Source organism: Hyperolius riggenbachi, chromosome 8, assembly GCF_040937935.1.
Source record: "Hyperolius riggenbachi isolate aHypRig1 chromosome 8, aHypRig1.pri, whole genome shotgun sequence".
Classification (NCBI taxonomy): domain Eukaryota; kingdom Metazoa; phylum Chordata; class Amphibia; order Anura; family Hyperoliidae; genus Hyperolius; species Hyperolius riggenbachi.
In genome coordinates this window covers 286,257,125-286,282,620 of record NC_090653.1, presented here as the reverse complement: position 1 = coordinate 286,282,620, position 25,496 = coordinate 286,257,125, and the positions used below count along the sequence as shown (strand labels likewise).

The window sequence follows — 25,496 nt, the reverse complement described above, 5'->3', positions numbered from 1 at the left end:
CCGAACGACCGATTTCCATCCGAAATCTATCGTTCCGGTCGATCGCCAGCAGGTCAGGCGTGCGTCGATAGCGGCGTTCAAATGTCCGACGACAGCGGTAATACATTACTTTTTCCGCCGGCGCGTGTCTCCGCGGTCACTTCTCGACCAGCTGGCCGCAATAGCAGCATAGGGGGTGATATACAGGCTGGGAACACGAAGAATCACTCGCGTTCCCATGCCTGTCGGCCGGTGACGGCCAAACCGGAAGTGTTCGCCGGCGGGTCCTGGAGCGTCAGAGCGGGGCTGCGAGGGCACTGATCGGCTGCTGGGGGCTGAGGGAAGCCCCAGGTGAGTTAATCTCATTTTTTATACTTGACTTAAGTTTCCCTTTAAACTTCCCCTGGACAGGAAGTTCAGTGAAGCCACCCGGAGCCCAGCGCGGAGAAGAAGGCAGCGGAGACCGGGGGACTCCCGCTGGCTGGATCAGGTAATGTATGCGAGGGGGAGGGGGGGCAGCAGCGGCGGCAGCACCACCACCACCACCGATTGTGAACGGTTTCATAGTGAAATCGATATACAATCTGTTTGCAGTAAAGGCAGCCATACGATCCCTCTCTGATCAGATTCGATCACAGAGGGATCTATCTGCTGGTCGATCTGGTGGCAAATCGACCAGTGTATGGCCACCTTTAGTCTCTTTGTAATGATTAATGTGGATTCCCTTATTTGGTGTTTTACTCCAACGTACAATAATTTAAACATTAGTCTCTTTGTACAGTTAATTGTTTGCCCAGACTCCAATTGTTATAGGTATCTGTTTAAACTCTGGAAATCTCTCCATTGTATTGTATGTGAAGACTGAACGATCTGTTTACTTGCAGCAGCTCATTGTCTCATATGTACATTATGTATAAACTTTCCTCAATGATATCAGAAGGACCAACCTTTTCCCTGCCTGATGATAAATGGATCAGAGATAAAGGAGAAAGAACAGTTCTGACAGTTTACCCTCTTAAAGTTAGCCATACATCAGGTGACTTGGCGGCCGATCGACCATCCGATTTGATTGTAATAATCGAATTGTATTAAAATCGGTGCAGGTCAAGTGCAAGCCTGACCAACCAAGCGACCAATTTGTGGGTGAAAACATTCTCGGATCGAGCATGCTGCAAGACGTTGGGCCGACTTGCTCGGTCGGTGCGTGGCGCAAACAGCGAGCAATTTCAGGAGGATTGATGAAACCCCTGATGCCCCGTGTAAAGTATACAGTCGTGTATGCAGAGGAGAGATCCTGGAGGCAGCGGGGGACAAGCGCAGGCCCCGGACAGGTAATGTATACTTTACACAGGGCACCGGGGGGACATTTACATTGGGGGGACAGCGTCGGGGTAGAGGATGCAGAACAAGGCCGATTCCCGGAAGGCCGGGAATTGGCCTGTGGTGTATGGGCAGCTGGCAGATCTCTCTCATCAGATTGGTCTCTTGGTCGAATCTGCCCATTATCGCTAGATATGTGGCCACCTTACCTCCCTACTGTACACAGCTTATGTTTGGACTTCCGTTATATGCATTTTCTGAACTCATGAGACTGCCTACCTTTTGTTTTGGATAAATTAATTAAAGGACACCTGAAGAGTGATATATTGGCTGCCATATTCATTTCCTGTTTAACAATACCAGTTGCCTGGCAGCCCTGCTAATCGCTTTGGCTGCAGTAGTGTCTGTATCACACCAGAAACAAGCATGCAGCTAATCCAGTCACACTTCAGTCACCTGATCTGCTGCATACTTGTTCAGGGGCTACGGCTAGAATTATTAGAGGCATGCTTGTTGAAGGGCTGTGGCTGAAAGCCGAGGCAGAGGATCAGCAGGGCAGCCAGGCAACTGGTATTGCCTAAAAGGAAAGAACTATGTCGGCCTCCATATCCCTCTGGCTTCAGTTGTCCTTTAAAGCACCCATAAAGTCTCATACACATGTACAACACCATGACAAACCGCTCACCGGCCAACTGAACGACCGACTGCATACTGTGCGCGACAGCAAAATGACAGACTGAACGACATGGCTGCATTCACGCCAAGTACAGCCGTGGCCAACTGCACGATATCGGATCGGACAAACTGCCTGTTATCAGTCGCTCGTCTAATCGTTCACCACAAATACACACGCTCAACTATCGTCCAACAGACCAAATTCAGAGACAAATTGGGTGGAATAACTGGAAGTGTGTACGAGCCTTAAAGAGGAACTCCAGTGAAAATAATGTAATAAAAGTGCTTAAAGGAGATCTGTAATGAGAGGTATATGGAGGCTGCCATATTGATTTCCTTCTAAGCAATACCAGTTGCCTGGCAGCCCTGCTGAGCCATCTGCCTGCAGTAGTGTGAATCACACCAGAAACAAGCATGATGCAGCTAATCTTGTCAGATGTGACAAGTGTCAGAAACACCTGATCTGCTGCATGCTTGTTCAGGGTCTAGGGCTAAAAGTATTAAAGGCAGAGGACCAGCGCGGCAGCCAGGCAACTGGTATTGCTTAAAAGGAAATAAATATGGCAGCCTCCATATACCTCTCACTACAGTTCTCCTTTAATTTTTACAATAATTATGTATAAATGATTTAGTCAGTGTTTGCCCATTGTAAAATATTTTAAATCCCTGATTTACAGTCTGACATTTATCACATGGTGATATTTTACTGTTGGCAGGTGATGTAGCTGCTGCATGTTTTTTTGGCAGTTGGAAACAGCTGTAAACCGCTATTTCTCACAATGCAACAAGGTTAACAGACAGGAAACTGCCAGGAGTACCACGGTCCTCAGAGGTTCTTGTGGGAGGGGTTTCACCACAATATCAGTCATACAGCGCCCCCTGATGGTCTGTTTGTGAAAAGGAATAGATTTCTCATGTAAAAGGGGGTATCAGCTACTGATTGGGATAAAGTTCAATTCTTGGTCGGAGTTTCTCTTTAAATCTAATAGATGGGCACCTGATGTGGTCTAAAGGTGGCTCCTTCTCAAATCAGAATCTGATCAGAGCAAGATCTATGCCTTCTACACACTGCATATAGAATAGAACAGATTCAATAGATTTCAGCATTAAATACCAAACCAGTGTTCTCCCCAGAAGTTTTTTGGCATGAAACAGTAGCCGGGTGGGGTGAGATGAGAGAATACAGGGCCGGCGCTTCTCTGCTCAACTCTGCTTACAGAATAGGAGGTGGTCAGCCGATAACAGCCGGGTGATCACCAAAACTAGCCGGGTGGAGCACCCAGCTAAAAGAGCCTGGGGAGAACACTGCCAAACTGCCGCCAAGCCGCTAATCAATTTGGATCTTCCGTCAAGTCCCATCAGTCTATTTCGGCCGAAAATCGATCGGAGTTGCACTTGGTCGGCCACCAATCTCTGGCAGATTTGATTGCAGTCATAAAATGTGCCAGGAATCAAAGGGATAATCGATAGGAGTTTCACATACTCTGCTGCTCTACTAAACATCCTTCTCTGTTCTGTATGAAGCTTACCTTTGTAGTTTTCACCTTGTGTGAACTCCCTTGTAAAAGCACCGAAAAACTATAAGAAAAAAAAGATTTCAAATTATCAGATTGAAACAAACACACGCTACATATACTCAATGACCACTGCATTATGAACACTATACTGATACTGGGTACGGCTTTCCTTTATTATGCTGCTGGCAATGTTCTTTAAATATCAAGACAGGATTTTTAGCTGCAGAAACATTTGAGAAAACCGATCACTAAATACCAAAATGACTGCATTTTAGCAGGCTTTATATCGCTGTGTAAATTCTTCAAAAGGAGGGGAGATTCAGGTGTCATTATCTTATCTGAAGTAGGAAGTTTAAATTTGCATTTCGAGATAAGCTTGTCACTGTAGCTATAAAAAAAAAAAAAATATATTAAAAAAATAATAATTGGGGGTTAAGTCAGGACTTATTTAAGAACAATAAATGGTTTACATATATATTTGGGCACTATTTTTAGGTAATTTTTTCTATTTGGAGTAACAACCCCCTTTAAAAAAAACAAAAAACCTTCCTTTTCCTCTGGACTGTAGTCACATGATTATGCCTACAGGAAGTTGCAAACTCAGATGCATGCTGGGAGAAATAACCAGTGGTAGCACTCCCAGAATGTATCAGAGGCAGCAGCTTCTTGTAGGCATAATCACATGACCACAGGGAAATGGGAGGGATGCTATTTAATGGTAAAACATACGGTACTTTTTAACGGTAAAGAGCATTCATTTTACTCTCTCTCTAGCAACTGCAGTTCTTTCTTAGCGATTAAAAAAAAATGGCGTTATGTACCGTACATAAAACAAACATGCATAAAATGGCCACAGTCATTTACCCGGAAGGTGGGATAGAATTGCACGCCGTAGTCTTTGCAGATGGCAGTGTTCTCCTCGTTGGCGCAGTTTAACACCCCGATTTTTATTGCCGGATGCCAGTCTGGAAATAGAGAAATTAGGGAGGTTTTAGCGGTGAATCTACAATCTTATGACAGCCCGCGTCTCCGGTTACCCGAGGCATAGTCACAAAGTCATTAGATAATGTGTCATTTTAGCGGTTGCGACACCCTATCGAATAACCGCAAGACATAAAAAGGTCTACGTGGATCCTCGCTCTGATGTCACAACACAGGTACAGCTAATACCTCCAGATGTCTGTGAAACCAGAGCGCTGCAGCAGATTCGCCTGCATCCGCCAGATATCTGTGTGTTCAGTGCCGGAACAACAACTCCCAACCTGTTACATAACACAAGACTACGTGCGTATCAAATGCTAGACAAATACAGCAGAAACCCAACGCTGCAAGCCTGCTATGATCAGCAAAACACTAAAGGGATCGCTTACAGCCGCACACATACAACTTATATACGGCCAGGTGAAAACCAATCCCAACTGCAAGGTGCTTTCACTGGTTCAGTGCCAAACTGCATACAATTAGCATAAAATCTGCATGCAAGACCAAGTCATTAAATGGACCTGAACTCAGAACGTTCTCTCTGCACTAAAAGAAAAGCAACAGCATAATAACCTTTAAACAAAAAACATTTCTTTGTTACAGCTGATAGAAATCCTGCAATAAATCTGCAGGGTGTCTACTTCCTGCCTTCATGTATGCAGACAAGAGTTAACACCCTGTGTTTACAAATGAGCTGCTTTGCCAAGGCAGCCAGCTGACAGAGCTGAGAGATCAAATTACAGTTGTGATTAGTAACAGATGATGGAGAATTAGACAGACTAAACTCTCTAAATATATACAGAGTGCATTTCTCTCTGTTTTCCTTCTGTCCTGTGCAAGAGTTCAGCTCCACTTTAAAGTGAACCTAAACTGAGAAGGATATGGATTTTGATTTTTAAAATAATACCAGTTGCCCGACTCCCCTGCTGATCCTGTGTCTCTAATACTTTTAGCCATAGCCCCTCAACAAGCATGCAGATCAGGTGCTCTGACTGAAGTCAGACTGGATTAGCTGCATGCTTGTTTCAGGGTGTGATTCAGCCACAAATGCAGACATCAGTAGGATTGCCAGGCAACTGGTATTGTTCAAAATGAAATCCATATCCCTTTCAGTTAAAGTGAACCTCCAGCCTAAAAATGTACTCGGCAGCACTGAAAAGGCTTGGTGTTTAACAGTTTCACAACATCGGAACTTTGTTTTTCTAACCCAAGCCTCATTTTTAGCTGCACAGAAGAAAACTGCCCGAGATTTGAAGCCTAGCGTGTGCAGCTAGGAGGGGTGATCAGGACACAGGACAGTTGGAATTGTCTCATGCTGGGCAGCACGGTGGCGCAGTGGTTATCGCCTTGCAGTGCTGAGTCCCCGGTTCGGATCCCAGCCAGGTCAAGATCTGCAAGGAGTTTGTATGTTCTCCCCGTGTCTGCGAGGGTTTCCCCCGGGCACTCCGGTTTCCTCCCACATCCCAAAAACATACAGATAAGTTAGTTGGCTTCCCCAAAAATTGTCCCTAGACTACAATACATACACTACATGATACATACATAGACATATGACTGTAGTAGGGATTAGATTGCGAGTCCCTCTGAGGGACAGTTACAGCGCTGCGGAAGATGTCGGCGCTAAATAAATACTAAATAATAATAATAATGCTCCCGTCACCTCCTTTCAACCAAAAAGATGGCTGCCCCCATAAAATCAGACATTTGCCTGTTCTTTTAAAACCGGGTGGGTAAGAGATTATATTACCTATATTTTAATTAACAAAACGAATGCCACTTAATGACAGTATGTTTGTTTAGGCTGAAGCTCCCCTTCAACCACATCGCCATATCTGGACGGATATATCCGTCCAGATAGGTACTGCTGCTGCAGCCGTGTGGTGCGCGCGATCGGGCGCACGCTCCCGCTGCCCCCCCCCCCCCCCCCCCGATCAGTGAATAGGAATATAATTCCCATTCACCGATCTAAGTCCCCGGCAGAAATACCGACGCTTTCTCATCAGAGAGCGCGGTATTTCTGCCCGTACAGAGTCTCCCCAGCCTCTTTATACTTCCTGGATGCGCGATCGTTCGCATCCAGGAATTTTTTAATGTGGCCATCTTGTGGCCAAATAGAAACTGCACCCACATACCTTTATTAAATAAAAAAATTACATTATATTACATCTAAAATTAGCTATTTACCTCACAAACTAAAATTACCCAAATACATTTTTGTATTAAAAAAAAAAAAAATTTTTTTTTTTAAATTATAAGCTTGTAAATAGTGATGGACGCAAATTGAAAAAATGCACCTTTATTTCTAAATAAAATATCGGCGCCATAAATTGTAATAGAGACATAATTTAAACGGTGTAATAACTGGGACAAATTGGCACATACAATACATGGGTTTTAATTACTGTAGCATGTATTAATTTTAAACTATAATGGCCAAAAACTGAGAAATAATGAATTTTTTTCCATTTCTATCTTAATTTTCCTGTTAAGATGGATTTAAAAAAAAAATAATTCTAAGCAAAATGTACTACCTAAAGAAAGCCTAATTAGTGGTGGAAAAAACAAGATATAGATCAATTAATTTTGATAAGTAGCGATAAAGTTATTAGTGAATGAATGGGAGGTGAACATTGCTCGGATGTATACGATTTTCAAAGCTGTAGGCTGAAGTGGTTAAAGGATGCTAGATAAGAACAGAGTAGGAGAAACGAGATAAGATGATCGAATGGCCGATCGTACAGGAAAATCTAGTAATCAACGTATTCATATTAGTAAATTTGAAGAAAGAAGAAGAAAAAAAAATTATATCTATCTATCTATCTATCTCCGTACTTACCTTCATTCAGAAGCCCTTGTGTCCGAGTGCTCCGGAAGACAGGCGCTCCATACTGCGCATGCGCATACTCCCTTACACAGGCACCCTTGTGTCCAAGTGCTCTGGAAGACAGGCGCTCCATACTGCGCATGCGCACACTCCCTTACACAGGCACCCTTGTGTCCGAGTGCTCCGGAAGACAGCGCTCCATACTGCGCATGCGCACACTCCCTTACACAGGCACCCTTGTGTCCGAGTGCTCCGGAAGACAGCGCTCCATACTGCGCATACTCCCTTACACAGGCACCCTTGTGCCCAAGTGCTCTGGAAGACAGGCGCTTCATACTGCACATACTCCCTTACACAGACACCCTTGTGTCCGAGTGCTCCGGAAGACAGCGCTCCATACTGCGCATACTCCCTTACACAGGCGCCCTTGTGTCCGAGTGCTCCGGAAGACAGCGCTCCATACTGCGCATACTCCCTTACACAGGCGCCCTTGTGTCCGAGCGCTCCGGAAGACAGCGCTCCATACTGCGCATACTCCCTTACACAGGCGCCCTTGTGTCCGAGTGCTCCGGAAGACAGGCGGCTCCATACTGCGCATGTGCACACTCACTTACACAGGCACCCTTGTGTCCGAGTGCTCCGGAAGACAGGCGGCTCCATACTGCACATGTGCACACTCACTTACACAGGCACCCTTGTGTCCGAGTGCTCCGGAAGACAGCGCTCCATACTGCGCACACTCACTTACACAGGCGCCCTTGTGTCCGAGTGCTCCGGAAGACAGGCGGCTCCATACTGCACATGTGCACACTCACTTACACAGGCGCCCTTGTGTCCGAGTGCTCCGGAAGACAGGCGGCTCCATACTGCACATGCGCACACTCCCTCACACAGGCACCCTTATGTCCCAGAGTGCTCCGGAAGACAGGCGGCTCCATACTGCACATGTGCACACTCACTTACACAGGCACCCTTATGTCCCAGAGTGCTCCGGAAGACAGGCGGCTCCATACTGCACATGCGCACACTCCCTTACACAGGCACCCTTATGTCCCAGAGTGCTCCGGAAGACAGGCGGCTCCATACTGCACATGCGCACACTCCCTTACACAGGCACCCTTATGTCCCAGAGTGCTCCGGAAGACAGGCGGCTCCATACTGCACATGCGCACACTCCCTTACACAGGCACCCTTGTGTCCGAGTGCTCCGGAAGATAGGCGGCTCCATGCTGCACATGCGCACACTCCCTTACACAGGCACCCTTGTGTCCGAGTGCTCCGGAAGACAGCGCTCCATACTGCGCATGCCCACACTCCCTTACACAGGCACCCTTGTGTCCGAGTGCTCCGGAAGACAGGCGCTCCATACTGTGCATGCGCACACTCCCTTACACAGGCACCCTTATGTCCCAGAGTGCTCCGGAAGACAGGCGGCTCCATACTGCACATGCGCACACTCCCTTACACAGGCACCCTTATGTCCCAGAGTGCTCCGGAAGACAGGCGGCTCCATACTGCACATGCGCACACTCCCTTACACAGGCACCCTTGTGTCCGAGTGCTCCGGAAGATAGGCGGCTCCATGCTGCACATGCGCACACTCTTACACAGGCGCCCTTGTGTCCGAGTGCTCCGGAAGATAGGCGGCTCCATGCTGCACATGCGCACACTCACTTGCACATGCGCAGTACGGAGATGCCCATCTTTGGGAGCACTCTGGCTACAGAAGTCTCCTGGTGGCAGCTTTAATCTACCGGGGGAAAGGAAATCCAGAGCCTTAAAGCGCGTACACACATCCAACTTTTCTGACCAAGTTGTCACCCAACTTCAAATGACAGATCCGTACATGCGTACACACGACCAGCGGTTGTTTGACCAACTAATTAGTCGGCGCATGCGTGTAGAGGTGCAGTGTACCAGGATTTCTATCAACGTGATGATGCAGGTCTTTTATGCTGGAACATCTAGTGTGTCAGACATGTAAATCAGTTTGTCGGCCTCTTTGTTGGACATGAGTATGTGACTTTTAAATGACATGTTTGCCTGACAAGTACTTCAAATGACCGATCCAAATGACAGGCACAAAGTTGGACGTGTGTACGCACATTAAAGAGAATCTGTATTGTTAAAATCGCACAAAAGTAAACATACCAGTGTGTTAGGGGACATCTCCTATTACCCTCTGTCACAATTTCACCGCTCCCCGCCGCATTAAAAGTAGTCAAAAACTGTTTTAAAAAGTTTGTTTATAAACAAACAAAATGGCCACCAAAACAGGAAGTAGGTTGATGTACAGTATGTTCACACATAGAAAATACATCCATACACAAGCAGGCTGTATACAGCCTAACTTCTGAATCTCAAGAGATCACTTGTGTGTGTTTACCTTCTGTCCCCAGCTTCTCTCATGCACTGAACATTACAGGCTTCCTGCAGACAGCTCTGCCTATGTGGTTAATTCCTTAGTATGTGACAGACCAGCTCCTTTCACAGCCTAACAGAGGAGGATTTTTATCCAGCTCTCTTCTATCACTGATAAGATAGCAGAGAAGCTGCTGGCTTATGTAAATAAAACACACACTGGAGTGTGCATAGAGGAACAGTTCAACACTGAAGAACTTGGCAGCCTTCCAGACACAGGCCGACAAGTCTGACAGGGGAAAGATACATTGATTTATTACAGAGATGGTTATAGTAGAAAGAGCTGCAGCAAGCCAGATCACATTAGAATAGGTTTAGGAACTTGTAGGAAGGTAGAAAAAACGTTGTAATTTTTGTTACAGAGTCACTTTAAGGGCTCAGCCACACTAGAAGCTCTTTTCAGAGCGCTTGTGATTGATTAGCGCTTTTTGAGCGCTTTTTAAGAATCGCTCCATTTACCTTCATTAAAATCGCGGTAAAAAATCATTTAAAAAAAATAAATAAATAAATTTAAAAAAAAAATAAAAAAAATTAAAAAAAAAATCGCCGCAATTTTTGTATACTCGATGCAATTTTACCACGATTTTAATGAACGTGAAAGGGAGCGATTTTTAAAAAGCACTCAGAAAGTGTCAATCACAAGCGCTCGGAAAAGCGCTTATAGTGTGGCTGAGCCCTAACTCTCCATAAATATCAGACTTTTTTGTTTAGCTACAGAATTTCTTTTAAGGGAACCTGAACAGAGTAAAATTATTTAAAATAAACACACAGTGTACCTGCAAAGTAAGATTACATAGTTGCCTCGCCATCAGTTCCTCTCAGAAACCCACCATTTTCTTCTTACAGCGATCCCTTCCAGTTCTGACAAAATCTTGTCAGAACTGAAATATATCAGTTGCTGTCAGTTACATATCAGTTATAACTGAAAGGACAACTGATGAGCAAGGTAATGTGCATGTTTCCCTATGGCTTATGTAGGCGATATTACAGTATAACAGTGTGCTGACCAGGAAGCGGTTATGGGGTAATGGCCATTTTCAAAATGGAGGATGGAGAATTCCATTGATCACAGAGGACAAACAGGATGCAGGAAAGGAGAAAGATTGAGGAGCAGACTACACTGGAGGTAAGTATGATGTGTGTGTATGTTCTGACTTTTCTTTTTCAATTCAGGTTTTCTTTAACTTGACCGTTAAGTCACAGAACAGGAAGTAAAGACAAGATACAGAGATTGCGATAATCTGACAGAGGCCTTCCTCACTCAAGCAATACATTTTGGCAGGCCCTGGAAGTTTGGCATTTGTCGCAGCGGGGAGAGGAGGCCGTTACAGCAAGCAGTGACAGCTGAGAGCACTGGAGGTATCCCTGGACAGATGGGCGGCCATTGAGGTGCAGACAATAGATGTAACTGACTACTCTGCAACGCACAAAGTCCCGCACTGCCTGCAGGAGAATACAAGCATGTGCTGGGGGGAGGGGGGGGGGGCCCTTTCACTGCCGGCGAGTACCCCCTCTCCTCCCCCTTCCCTAGCCCTGACGGTCACAGCCGCCTCTGCTCCTAATATGTTAATGTGGCCTAACAATGCCACCCTGTCACTGGGCACCATCTGGGATAAGCCAGCTACCCTCTGCCATGACGGTTACAGTGAACACCGCCCCATTGGGCGTTTGGCATGCAGACTTTTAAAAACAATTACAAACTAGAACAGTAAAAAAGTTATGCAAGAAAAGAAGTGCATGTTTAAAGCTCACCTGAACTGAGAGGGATACAGAGGCTGCCATATTTATTTCCTGTTAAACAATACCAGTTGCCTGGCTGTCCTGTTGATCCCTTTGGCTGCAGTAGTGTCTGAATCACACACCTGAAACAAGCATGCAGCTAATCCAGTCACACTCCAGTCAGAGCACCTGATATGCTGTATGCTTGTTCAGGGGCTATGGCGCTCAGCAACGGGGGGCAACGTAGTAGTGAGGGAAGTCTGAAGGACCTGAAAACTTTGGGATCTGGCTGGCCAACACCCAAACTGGCCAGCTATTAGTGCCCCAGTATAGGTTAGTCAGGTAGATGCCTCAAGTATAGGTAGCCAGTATAGTTGCCCCCAGTATGGGTATAGGTTCATCCCAGTATAGATGGCTAGTATAGTTGCCCCCATTATAGGTGCCTCCCAGTATAGATAGCTAGCATAGTTGCTCCCAGTACAGGGAGTGCAGAATTATTAGGCAAATTAGTATTTTGACCACATCATCCTCTTTATGCATATTGTCTTACTCCAAGCTGTATAGGCTCGAAAGCCTACTACCAATTAAGCATATTAGGTGATGTGCATCTCTGTAATGAGAAGGGGTGTGGTCTAATGACATCAACACCCTATATCAGGTGTGCATAATTATTAGGCAACTTCCTTTCCTTTGGCAAAATGGGTCAAAAGAAAGACTTGACAGGCTCAGAAAAGTCAAAAATAGTGAGATATCTTGCAGAGGGATGCAGCACTCTTAAAATGGCAGCGCTTCTGAAGCGTGATCATCGAACAATTAAGCGTTTCATTCAAAATAGTCAACAGGGTCGCAAGAAGCGTGTGGAAAAATCAAGGCGCAAAATAACTGGCCATGAACTGAGAAAAGTCAAGCGTGCAGCTGCCAAGATGCCACTTGCCACCAGTTTGGCCATATTTCAGAGCTGCAACATCACTGGAGTGCCCAAAAGCACAAGGTGTGCAATACTCAGAGACATGGCCAAGGTAAGAAAGGCTGAAAGACGACCACCACTGAACAAGACACACAAGCTGAAACGTCAAGACTGGGCCAAGAAATATCTCAAGACTGATTTTTCTAAGGTTTTATAGACTGGTGAAATGAGAGTGAGTCTTGATGGGCCAGATGGATGGGCTCGTGGCTGGATTGGTAAAGGGCAGAGAGGTCCAGTCCGACTCAGATGCCAGCGAGGTGGAGTACTGGTTTGGGCTGGTATAATCAAAGATGAGCTTGTGGGGCCTTTTCGGGTTGAGGATGAAGTCAAGCTCAACTCCCAGCCCTACTGCCAGTCTCTGGAAGACACCTTCTTCAAGCAGTGGTACAGGAAGAAGTCTGCATCCCAGTGTTCTCCCCAGGATCTTTTAGCCGGGTGCTCCACCCGGCTAGATTTGGTGACCACCCGGCTGTCATCGGCTCAGCTCCTCACCTCCTCCTATGCTGTAAGCAGAGTTGCCCTTCATTTTCATCTCGCCCCACCTGGCTACTATTTCATGCCACCCGGCTGGAAAAAAATTCTGTGGAGAACACTGCATCCTTCAAGAAAAACATGATTTTCATGCAGGACAATGCTCCATCACACGCGTCCAAGTACTCCACAGCGTGGCTGGCAAGAAAGGGTATAAAAGAAGAAAAACTAATGGCATGGCCTCCTTGTTCACCTGATCTGAACCCCATTGATAACCTGTGGTTCATCATAAAATGTGAGATTTACAAGGAGGGAAAACAGTACACCTCTCTGAACAGTGTCTGGGAGGCTGTGGTTGCTGCTGCACGCAATGTTGATGGTGAACAGATCAAAACACTGACAGAATCCATGGATGGCAGGCTTTCGAGTGTCCTTGCAAGTAAAGGTGGCTATATTGGTCACTGATTTGTTTTTGTTTTGTTTTTGAATGTCAGAAATGTATATTTGTGAATGTTGAGATGTTATTTTGGTTTCACTGGTAAAAATAAATTGAAATGGGTATATATTTGTTTTTTGTTAAGTTGCCTAATAATTATGCACAGTAATAGTCACCTGCACACACAGATACCCCCCTAAAATAGCTAAAACTAAAAACAAACTAAAAACTACTTTCAAAAATATTCAGCTTTGATATTGAGTTTTTTGGGTTCATTGAGAACATGGTTGTTGTTCAATAATAAAATTATCCCTCAAAAATACAACTTGCCTAATAATTCTGCACACCCTGTACTAGCTATCTATACTGGGAGGCACCTATACTGGTGGCAACTATACTAGCTATCTATACTGGGAGCAAGTATACTAGCTATCTATATTAGCCCATGCATGAGTAGTTCACCTGTAAGTGTCCGCCGCAGGCTCCATCCACATACACGCGCCCCACGTGGTTGCCGGCAATGGCAAGTGTGTGGATGGAGCCAACGGCAGACACCGATAGGCAAAGTATTCACGCATGGGGCACATTTTACACTTGGGGGCGGGGGGGGGGGGTTGACAGAGCTGAGGCGGTGCCAAAAGGCCGATTCGGGAGAGATTTCATGCTGAAAGCCATCAGAAATCAGCCTGTGGTGTATGGACAGGCAACAGATCTCTCTTCACTCAGATTCAATCAGAGAGTAATCTGTCTCTTGGTCGATCTGCCCGTACCTCGTCATGTATGGGCCTCTTTAACCAGTTCACCCCCAAGGGTTTTTACCCTAACGGACCAGAGCAATTTTCACCTGTCAGTGCTCCTCCCACTTATTCCCTAATAACTTTATTACCACTTATCACAACGAAATGATCTATACCTCGTTTTTTTGCCACCAATTAGGCTTTCTGTGAGTAGTACATTTTGCTAAGAATTTTTTTTTTTCTAAATGCGTTTTAATGGGAAAAATTCAAAAATAATGATAAAAATTCATTATTTCTCAGTTTTCGGCCATTATAGTTTTCAAATTAAACGTTCTCCTGTGGATAAAACCAACACTTTCATAGATTTTAGTAGATTCATTACACACAACTGAAGTAGTTCAAAGCCTTTTATTGTTTTAATATTGATGATTTTAGCATACAGCTCATGAAAACCCAAAATTCCTATCTCAAAAAATTAGCATATCATGAAAAGGTTCTCTAAACGAGCTATTAACCTAATCATCTGAATCAACTAATTAACTCTAAACACCTGCAAAAGATTCCTGAGGCTTTTAAAAATTCCCAGCCTGGTTCATTACTCAAAACCGCAATCATGGGTAAGACTGCCGACCTGACTGCTGTCCAGAAGGCCATCATTGACACCCTCAAGCAAGAGGGTAAGACACAGGAAGAAATTTCTGAACGAATAGGCTGTTCCCAGGGTGCTGTATCAAGGCACCTCAGTGGGAAGTCTGTGGGAAGGAAAAAGTGTGGCAGAAAACGCTGCACAACGAGAAGAGGTGACCGGACCCTGAGGAAGATTGTGGAGAAGGACCGATTCCAGACCTTGGGGGACTTGTGGAAGCAATGGACTGAGTCTGGAGTAGAAACATCCAGAGCCACTGTGTACAGGCATGTACAGGAAATGGGCTACAGGTGCCGCATTCCCCAGATAAAGCCACTTTTGAACCAGAAACAGCGGCAGAAGCGCCTGACCTGTACTTGACACTGGACTTCAGACATTTTGGCATTTCCCTCTCCCCAGTCTTCCTCCAGACTCTGGCACCTTGATTTCCGAATGACGTGCAAATGCTGCTTTCATCCAAAAAAAGTACTTTGGACCACTGAGCAACAGTCCAGTGCTGCTTCTCTGTAGCCAAGGTCAGGCGCTTCTGCCGCTGTTTCTGGTTCAAAAGTGGCTTGACCTGGGGAATGTGGCACCTGTAGCCCATTTCCTGCACACACCTGTACACGGTAGCTCTGGATGTTTCTACTCCAGACTCAGTCCACTGCTTCCGCAGGTCCCCCAAGGCCTGGAAATGGTCCTTCTCCACAATCTTCCTCAGGGTCCGGTCACCTCTTCTCGTTGTGCAGCGTTTTCTGCCACACTTTTTCCTTCCCACAGACTTCCCACTGAGGTGCCTTGATACAGCACTCTGGGAACAGCCTATTGATGCAGAAATTTCTTTCTGTGTCTTACCCTCTTGCTTGAGAGTGTCAATGATGGCCTTCTGGACAGCAGTCAGGTCGGCAGTCTTACCCATGATTGCGGTTTTGAGTAATAAACCAGGCTGAGAGTTTTAAAAGCCTCAGGAATCTTTTGCAGGTGTTTAGAGTTAATTAGTTGATTCAGATGATTAGGTTAATATCTCGTTTAGAGAACCTTTACGTAATATGCAAATTTTTTGAGATAGGAATTTTGGGTTTTTATGAGTTGTATGCCAAAATCATCAATATTAAAACAATAAAAGGCTTTAAACTACTTCAGTTGTGTGTAATGAATCTAAAATATATAAAAGTCTACAGTTTATCAGTACATTGCAGAAAATAATGAACTTTATCACAATATGCTAATTTTTTGAGAAGATCCTGTATATTTTGAAATAGGTGTTATTTTTCTGTTTTGCTTTTTTTTGTCCAGTCTATAATTACAAGCCCCTATGTAGTAAAGTAAAAGTAATTTCCCCTCATAAAATATAGATTAAAAGAAGCTGAGTCCCTAAGGCAACCATTTATGAATTTTTTTTTTTTGGGGGAGGGGAGGCTTTGGAAGTGCAAGTTTTATTAAACTAGTATACATTTTTTGGAAGTATAAATTTTATTAATATTGTGTATGTATCCGTATGTGTAACTTTACTATTTGGCCAAAAGATGGCGCTCGTGAACACTCTCCCATTATAGGAAGTGTTATACCAACTTTTTATTTTTTTTATTTTTTTAACACATTTAAAGTGAACCTTAAGTGTAAAAAATAAATTGAGTTTTACTCACATGGGGCTTACCTCAGCCCCCTGCAGCTGATCGGTGCCCATGACGAGTCGCTCTGATGCTCCGGGTTCCGCTGGCGGCCACTTCCGGTTTCGCCGTCAGGACCCGTCTGGCTGGGGAATGCGGCTGATACTACGCGCTACCAGCCAAAATAGCACCCCTATGCGGCCATATGGCCGCACAGGGGTGCTATTTTGGCTGGGAACGCGTAGAAACGGCCGCCTTCCCAGCCTGACGACGAAACCGGAAGTGGCCGCCAGCGGGACCCGGAGCATCAGAGCGACTCGTCGTGGGCACCGAACAGCTGCAGGGGGTTGAGGTAAGCCCCAGGTGAGTAAAACTCAATTTATTTTTTACACTTAAGGTTCACTTTAACTACATTGTGACGGCTTCCTGTTTTATGAATGGACGTGGCCACTGTTTGCGGTCACGTCCATTTATATCAGGCATTGCGATTGGGTAGAGGACCGCTTGGTACTCTTCCCCAATCACTGAACACGGAATCCTGACGGAAACGGCGGCGGGAGCTGCACACTCGTGCGGAGCGGTAGCGGGAACGAGCAACGTATTAAAACATCATGTTGCCGTTAACAGGCTCAAACATGACGTTTTAATACGTTACATTGTCATTAAGTGGTTAAGATGTCACCACCAGTGATAAATGCAGCTAATCCAGTCAGACTTCAGTCAGAGCGCCTGATCTGCTGCATGCTTGTTCAGGGGCAATGGCAAAAAGTATTAGAGGCAGAGGATCCGCAGGACAGCCAGGCTATCTGCATTGTTTAATTGTAAATAAATATGGCAGCCTCCACATACCTCCCTTCAGGCGTACTGTAATGACAGGTCTGCATTCATCTCCATATCTGCCTCGGCCACGCGCAGTGAGATCTGACAGCGATCTGGCGCTCAGTCTCGCTGTAGCTCCAGCACATCAGCTGAATGTACTAAGTCTTTAATGACAGTTGTGCTTAATTACAGGTTACTCAAAGCAGAACCTTCCAGCAGCCAAACAGCCATGTTTACTTAATGTGAGAGACGTAAGCCGCGGCCGCAGGTGGCTGACAAGGAGGCGATAGACGCTCGCGGCCGGAGAATGAGCAGCTGATCCTCTCACTTCCACTTCAATTCCAACACTAATAACCCAAACCTGCCCCAGTCTACATTCAGGAAACACTGAGGCATACACAGCTTACCTAGAGTGCACGAGACAGCAACAGCCCTGCAACCACACAGGACAACCCCGACCTACCGGCCAATCACCACCTGCCTTCCCCGCATACACAGCTTACCTGGCGTGCACGAGACAGCAACAGCCCTGCAACCAAACAGGACAACCCCGACCTACCGGCCAATCACCACCTGCCTTCCCCGCATACACAGCTTACCTGGCGTGCACGAGACAGCAACAGCCCTGCAACCAAACAGGACGACCCCGACCTACCGGCCAATCACCACCTGCCTTCCCCGCATACACAGCTTACCTAGCGTGCACGAGACAGCAACAGCCCTGCAACCAAACAGGACAACCCCGACCTACCGGCCAATCACCACCTGCCTTCCCCGCATACACAGCTTACCTGGCGTGCACGAGACAGCAACAGCCCTGCAACCAAACAGGACAACCCCGACCTACCGGCCAATCACCACCTGCCTTCCCCGCATACACAGCTTACCAGGCGTGCACGAGACAGCAACAGCCCTGCAACCAAACAGGACAACCCCGACCTACCGGCCAATCACCATCTGCCTTCCCCGCATAAACAGCTTTCCTGGCGTGCACGAGACAGCAACAGCCCTGCAACCAAACAGGACAACCCCGACCTACCGGCCAATCACCACCTGCCTTCCCCGCATACACAGCTTACCTGGCGTGCACGAGACAGCAACAGCCCTGCAACCAAACAGGACAACCCCGACCTACCGGCCAATCACCACCTGCCTTCCCCGCATACACAGCTTACCTAGAGTACATGACCAGACAGCAACCACCAAACAGGACGGCCCTGACCTACCGGCCAATCACCACCTGCCTTCCCCGCATACACAGCTCTCCCAGAGTGCATCACCAGACAGCAACCACCAAACAGGACGACCCTGACCAGTGTTCTCCCCAGGCTCTTTTAGCCGGGTGCTCCACCCGGCTAGTTTTGGTGAGTACCCGGCTGTCATCGGCTCACCTCCTCCTATGCTGTTAGCAGAGTTGCTCACAGAAGCACCAGCCCAGCATTCTCATCTTGCCCCACCCGGCTACTATTTCATGCCACCCGGCTGGAAAAAAATTCTGGGGAGAACACTGCTGACCTACCGGCCAATCACCATCTGCCTTCCACGCATACACAGCTCTCCTAGAGGTCCTGAGCAGAAAGCAACCCCGACCTACCGGCCAATCGCCACTAGCATACAGCACTGGGAGGAACAGAATGGCCAAAAGGACGACTCAAGAGTGTATTCTTTGTCAAAAACTTAAAGGGGACCTGAACTCTTGCACAGGACAGAAGGAAAACAGAGAAATACATCCTATACTGGAGGCAGCAGAGATCAGCACTCGCTGCAGCTAGTTTACTATCAGTACAGGCACAGAGTAACAGCTTATACTGTACATACTGGAGGTATCAGAGATCAGCACACACTACAGCTAGTTTACTATCAGTATATACTGTACATACTGGAGGCAGCAGAGATCAGCACATGCTGCAGCTAGTTTACTATTAGTACAGATTAGCATCTTATACTGGCCATACTGGAGGTAATTGAGATAAGCACACGGTGCAGCTAGTATACTATCAGTACAGGCACAGAGTAACAGCTTATACTGTACATACTGGAGGCAGCAGAGATCAGCATATGCTGCAGCTAGTTTACAATCAGTACAGGCACAGAGTAACAGCTTATACTGTACATACTGGAGGCAGCAGAGATCAGCACACACTGCAGCTAGTTTACTATCAGTACAGGCAAAGAGTAACAGCTTATACTGTACATACTGGAGGCAGCAGAGATCAGCACATACTGCAGCTAGTTTACTATCAGTACAGGCACAGAGTAACAGCTTATACTGTACATACTGGGGGTAGCAGAGATCAGCACACACTGCAGCTAGTTTACTATCAGTACAGGCACAGTGTGACAGCTTATACTGTACATACTGGAGGCAGCAGAGATCAGCACACACTGCAGCTAGTTTACTATCAGTGCAAGCACAGAGTAACAGCTTATACTGTACATACTGGAGGCAGCAGAGTTCAGCACACACTGCAGCTAGCTTACTATCAGTACAGGCACAGAGTAACAGCTTATACTGTACATACTGGAGGTAGCTGAGATCAGCACACACTGCAGCTAGTTTACTATCAGTACAGGCACAGAATAACCGCTTATACTGTACATACTGGGGGTAGCAGAGTTCAGCACACCCTGCAGCTAGTTTACTATCAGTACAGGCACAGAGTAACAGCTTATACTGTACATACTGGAGGCAGCAGAGATCAGCACACACTGCAGCTAGTTTACTATCAGTACAGGCACAGAGTAACCGCTTATACTGTACATACTGGAGGCAGCAGAGATCAGCACACGCTGCAGCTGGTTTACTATCAGTACAGGCACAGAGTAACAGCTTATTTATACTGTACATACTGGAGGCAGCAGAGATCAGCACACACTGCAGCTAGTTTACTATCAGTACAGGCACAGAGTAACAGCTTATACTGTACATACTGGGGGTAGCAGAGATCAGCACACACTGCAGCTATCTTTACCCCCTTCTGTGTTGTACCATTCTATCATGCACAGATTTGCCGTTTATCCTCCACACACCCCTGCACTCCATAGCAACAAAACACATTGCTAGCCCAGAAACCTGTACAGAACTTGGCCACGAACTGTCACCCAAGAGATTAAGTCCCGACCCCTACAAACAGCAGCAATTGTGCGTGTGTTCTTAAAGGACAACTGAAGTGAGAGGAATATGGAGCCATATTTATTTCCTATTAAACAATACCAGTTGCCTGGCAGCCCTGCTGGTCTATTTGGTTGCAGTAATGTCTAAATCACAAACATGAAACAAGCAGGCAGCTAATCCAGTCACACTTCAGTCAGAGCACCTGATCTGCTGCATGCTTGTTCAGGGGCTACGCTTAAAGTATTAGAGGCAGAGGATCAGCAGGAAAGCCAGGCAACTAGCATTGCTTAAAAGGAAGTAACCATGGTCCATATCCCTCATCTCGGGTTCCCTTTAAGCTGTGTCAGCCAATAAGCGCCACTATCTGTAGAGATTGGCAGAGATCCTTATTCGTCTATCCTTGGCAATGCTGCCCTATCCGATAGGCGGGTGAGATGAGTCATTAGTGAAGCAATGCCACCTGCTGTACCTCCACCATGAGGCGTACACCTGAGAGAGGGCGACAGGTGCAACTGAGCACACGCTTCCCTTGTTTTTCAGGTTTATCTGTGATTACACACGTCCCATCTCTGTGTGCAGAGAGACACGTGAAGACTGGTCACCGGCTGGAGAGAGACACAACGCAGAGCTATCACCCCAAACTGGCCCTGAGGTTTTGGAGAAAAGGTGTATTTATCATAACGGTGCTACAGCGACACCAGCGCACGACAGACCTCAGTGACGTTCACTCCAGATCCTACGAGAGCGAGTGATCAGATCAATACTCAGATGTGACGATCGATCGGATATAGAAGAAAGCCAGCTACACGCATTTGCAGTCAGTAGGCTGTACATATTTTTGCCCAATCCGATTATTTTTTAATCGGAAGTGAAAATTGCATGGTGTGTTCCAAGCCTATATAACTCCCCCCCCCCCCCCATAACTTACCTTAGGAGGGAGAGGCCTCAAGATCCTAATGAGCCTTCCCCATCCTCCTCCGTTCCTTCGGTTCCCGAAACCACAACCGAGACGGATATTGGCTGTGCCGCACAGCACAGTACTGCCAGCAATATTTACCTTCCCTGGCTCCAGCGCAGTACCGGCTTTCCACCGGGATCCGACGGAAATACCCGAGCCTGATGGGGTTTGCTCTACTGCGCATGGCAGAGTCACTCCCCAATCAGGATTGGCTATTCCGCATGAGCCTGATCAGAAAGCCAGCACCACACCTGCGCTGGGACCTGGTAGGTAAATATTCACCTTGCCAGTGTTCGTGGGCTGCCAGCGCTGACACCGAGGGACAGGAAGAGCCTCAGAGTCCAGAGGTTTCCTCCTCCTGAGGTAAGTACCCACCAGGGGATGTTTTTTTTATTACATATAATACACACCCTTTTAACCACCTTTATATAGAATGAAGGCCAACAGATTTTGGATACTATGAATAGCACGGATGATCAATGGAATGCAAATAATTTCTCCTTGCATTCAAATTTTATGTAAATGATATGCAACTAGAAATGGAACCAATCACAATAGCTTCCTGTCAATTTTTACTGGCTCAAGTTCGAAGATTCAAAACATTTACATGAAATTTGAATGCATGGAGAAATAATTTGCATCTCATTGATCATCGCTAAGGGCCCGTTTCCACTAGCGTTTAGGATGCGAAGCGATCGTCGCATCACCTCGTCTCCCTCCGCTGGTACTTCCGGACAACGGATGCGGCATCCGGTTGGCGGCTATGGGGACTTGTACGGAGCAGTGCTTTTCAGCGCTCCTAGATTTGGGAGCAGCCGGCGCCTCCATAGACTACAATAGGAATCATTCCTATTGAAGCGCTCAGTGAGTAACGTCGGCTCTGTCAGGAGACGGAGCCGAAGTTGCTTAAAAACATAATAATTCGGCCTCCAGCAATCGCTGGAAGCCGAATGATTTCATTCCCCCACTATCCATGTCGGCCTGGAGGGGGAATAGTAATTAAATCGGCCCGGACTTGTGCAGAAGCAGGATCAGCTATATACGGCTATATCCTGCGCCCAAGTCTACCGGCGCCGATTTCAAATGTACTCGACTCGTATGCGTGCTGCGGAAAACTGCAGCATCCAATCCATAATTTTCCCTGCGTCGCACCACATAGGTAAATTTAGGTAAATTTGCGTCAATGGAAACTACTCCATCGAGGTGAATTGGTTGCAGTTTCCTTGCGATGCGGTTTCCATTGGAACCGGCCCTTATAAAGAGAGCGCAGGTGTATACGCTGCCTGAAAATATTAGTAGTAGGTAGTTACAGGATGCAGTGCTTCTGCTGCACTGTCAGGAAATTATCATTCACACAAGTTCTGATACCGCAGAACAGATCCCAGAGCTGGCATTTGCAGCCCTACACAATGTGCTTAGCGCTCTTTCACATTAGAGTCATTTTCCTGTGAAAACTTGCATTAACCAAGGTAAAATCAAAGTCCATAGACTTTGATTTTACCTTTCACACCCAACGCTGCGTTTCGGTGCGGAAGCGTTGAACCGTTTCCCATCAGGTGAATAATAGCTGCCGCCGCTGATTGCGTTCCCGACGACACGCCGCAGGCCATTCAACGCGTGCAGGAGAACGGCTCCTGCACACGTTGTCTAATGTGAAAGAGCCCTGAAGGCTACCAGTACCCAGATCTGACCGACGCGTTCCGCTCAGAGCAGAGCTTATTCAGCGGGCCGGGTCATGAGTCACTAAGCAAATTACAGGGTGTATAATAAGAATCATTCTGAGTTGATGCTAAAGCAAACTGATGCACTTTGAAAATTGATTAAACAATTCAGCTGCATAAATTCCAAGCTTGCATGAAACCAGCATAACATTTGCATCAACTCAACAACATATTAGCATCTTATGAACCTTCCATATCTGAGATCTGTTTCCAGTGACAGCTACAGATATCAGCTAGACAGTCTAAGAGACCGATCCAAATCACTTTATCTCCTAATTTTATCCTGGGTGATAGTTACACATCTCCTTAAAAATATATATTAAGCCTCCAGCCAGCAAGAAAATATTCCAAATAATTTTGAAAGTATTATTTTATTATTTCACTTATTGGTACTTTTCCAATTGCAGCAAGCTGCACATTTATTTTCATTAACTTTTCTGCAGAGGAAAAACTGTCCCCTTGGAGAAAACTTGAGAAAAAGTTAATTGGATCGGGCCTGAGTGGCATGCACCCACCCCCCTCACCAAGGGATATCACTTTAGTGTATACCCCATGTACCAACCCGAAATAATCTCACTGGACCCCATATACCACCCCCCAGTGATGTCACACATCCTATGTCCCATAGACCACCCCCAATAATGTCACTACCCCCCTGTACCCCATATACCACCACCAGTCACCTCCTCATACCCCATATACCACCCCCCAGTGATGTCACACCTCCCCTGTACACCATATACCACCCCCAGTCACCTCCTCATACCCCATATACCAACCCCAATAATGTCACTACCCCCCTGTACCCCATATACCACCACCAGTCACCTCATCATACCCCATATACCACCCCCAGTCACCTCCTCATACCCCATATACCACCCCCAATAATGTCACTACCCCCCTGTACCCCATATACCACCCCCAGTCACCTCCTCATACCCCATATACCACCCCCAGTGATGTCACTACCCCCCTGTACCCCATATACCACCACCAATCACCTCCTCATACCCCATATACCACCCCCAGTGATGTCACACCTCCTCTACACCTCATATACCACCCCCAGTGATGTCACACCTCTCCTGTACCCCATATACCACCCCAGTCACCTCCTTGTACCTGATGCCCCATATACCCCCAGTGATGTCACACCTCTCCTGTACCCCATATACCACCCCAGTCACCTCCTTGTACCTGATGCCCCATATACCCCCAGTGATGTCACACCTCTCCTGTACCCCATATACCACCCCCAGTCACCTCCTTGTACCTGATGCCCCATATACCCCCAGTGATGTCACACCTCTCCTGTACCCCACATACCACCCCCAGTCACCTCCTTGTACCTGATGCCCCATATACCCCCAGTGATGTCACACCTCTCCTGTACCCCATATACCACCCCCAGTCACCTCCTTGTACCTGATGCCCCATATACCCCCAGTGATGTCACACCTCTTCTGTACCCCATATACCACCCCCAGTCACCTCCTTGTACCTGATGCCCCATATACTACCCCCAGTGATGTCACACCTCTCCTGTACCCCATATACCACCCCCAGTCACCTCCTTGTACCTGATGCCCCATATACCCCCAGTGATGTCACACCTCTCCTGTACCCCATATACCACCCCCAGTCACCTCCTTGTACCTGATGCCCCATATACCCCCAGTGATGTCACACCTCTCCTGTACCCCATATACCACCCCCAGTCACCTCCTTGTACCTGATGCCCCATATACCCCCAGTGATGTCACACCTCTTCTGTACCCCATATACCACCCCCAGTCACCTCCTTGTACCTGATGCCCCATATACTACCCCCAGTGATGTCACACCTCTCCTGTACCCCATATACCACCCCCAGTCACCTCCTTGTACCTGATGCCCCATATACTACCCCCAGTGATTTTTCACCCCACTGTAGGGTCCCCCAGTGATGTCACAGCTCCCCTGTAGGAACACCCCCAGTGAAGCCAAATACCCCATATCCCACCCCCAGTGATGCCACACACACCTGTACCCCAACATACCACCCCCAGTGATGTCCCCCTCCCCCCTTGCAGGCCCCCCAGTGATGTAGACAGACAGAGGGGTGCTCACCCTGCACGTCCTCGGCCAGGCTCCGCCAGGTGGGGGCGTAGCTGATGCAGTGGCCGCACCAGGATGAGTAGAACTCCAGCAGCCAGGCGGAGGAGGAATTATACAGCGCCGCCGCCACCGTCCCCTTTTCCAGTATGTGTATCCCGGGGTGCCGGGCATCGTATAGGGCGCTCTCCGCCCCGCACACCTCCCGCCACACAGCCGCGGTCAGTAGCAGCACCACCGTCCGCCACATCCCGGCCGCCATACTGCACGAGCGGCGTGACGTCACCGCACTACTCCGGACGGGGCGGGGCCTGCCTGAAGAGCGGACCAGCGAGGGGCGAGGCCTCCTCCACAGAGCTGCCAGCCAGGGGCGACTCCTGGGCGGGGCCTCCTCCATAGAGCAGACAAGCGAGGGGCGACTCCTGGGCGGGGCTCTGGGGGAAGCAGGCGGATCCCGTCGAATGAAAACTCTGGTGGGCGGGGAAAGAGGCGGAGGAGAGGGCG

The 25,496-nt window shown here is 47.3% G+C and overlaps 1 protein-coding gene across 1 annotated transcript in view; it reads right to left on the bottom strand.

Annotated features, from left to right (window-relative positions):
- Positions 1–25,269, bottom strand: part of QSOX2 (quiescin sulfhydryl oxidase 2) — a 70,145-nt gene extending 44,876 nt beyond the window's left edge. Inside the window, exons 1-3 of the mRNA XM_068249101.1 lie at positions 25,008–25,269; positions 4,356–4,456; positions 3,504–3,552 (exon numbers count right to left, since the gene is read on the bottom strand). Of these exons, the coding sequence (XP_068105202.1) occupies positions 3,504–3,552; positions 4,356–4,456; positions 25,008–25,254 (397 nt within the window). The 5' untranslated portion in view covers positions 25,255–25,269. The remainder of the gene's footprint in view (positions 1–3,503; positions 3,553–4,355; positions 4,457–25,007) is intronic.
- Between the last annotated feature and the right edge of the window lie 227 nt (positions 25,270–25,496).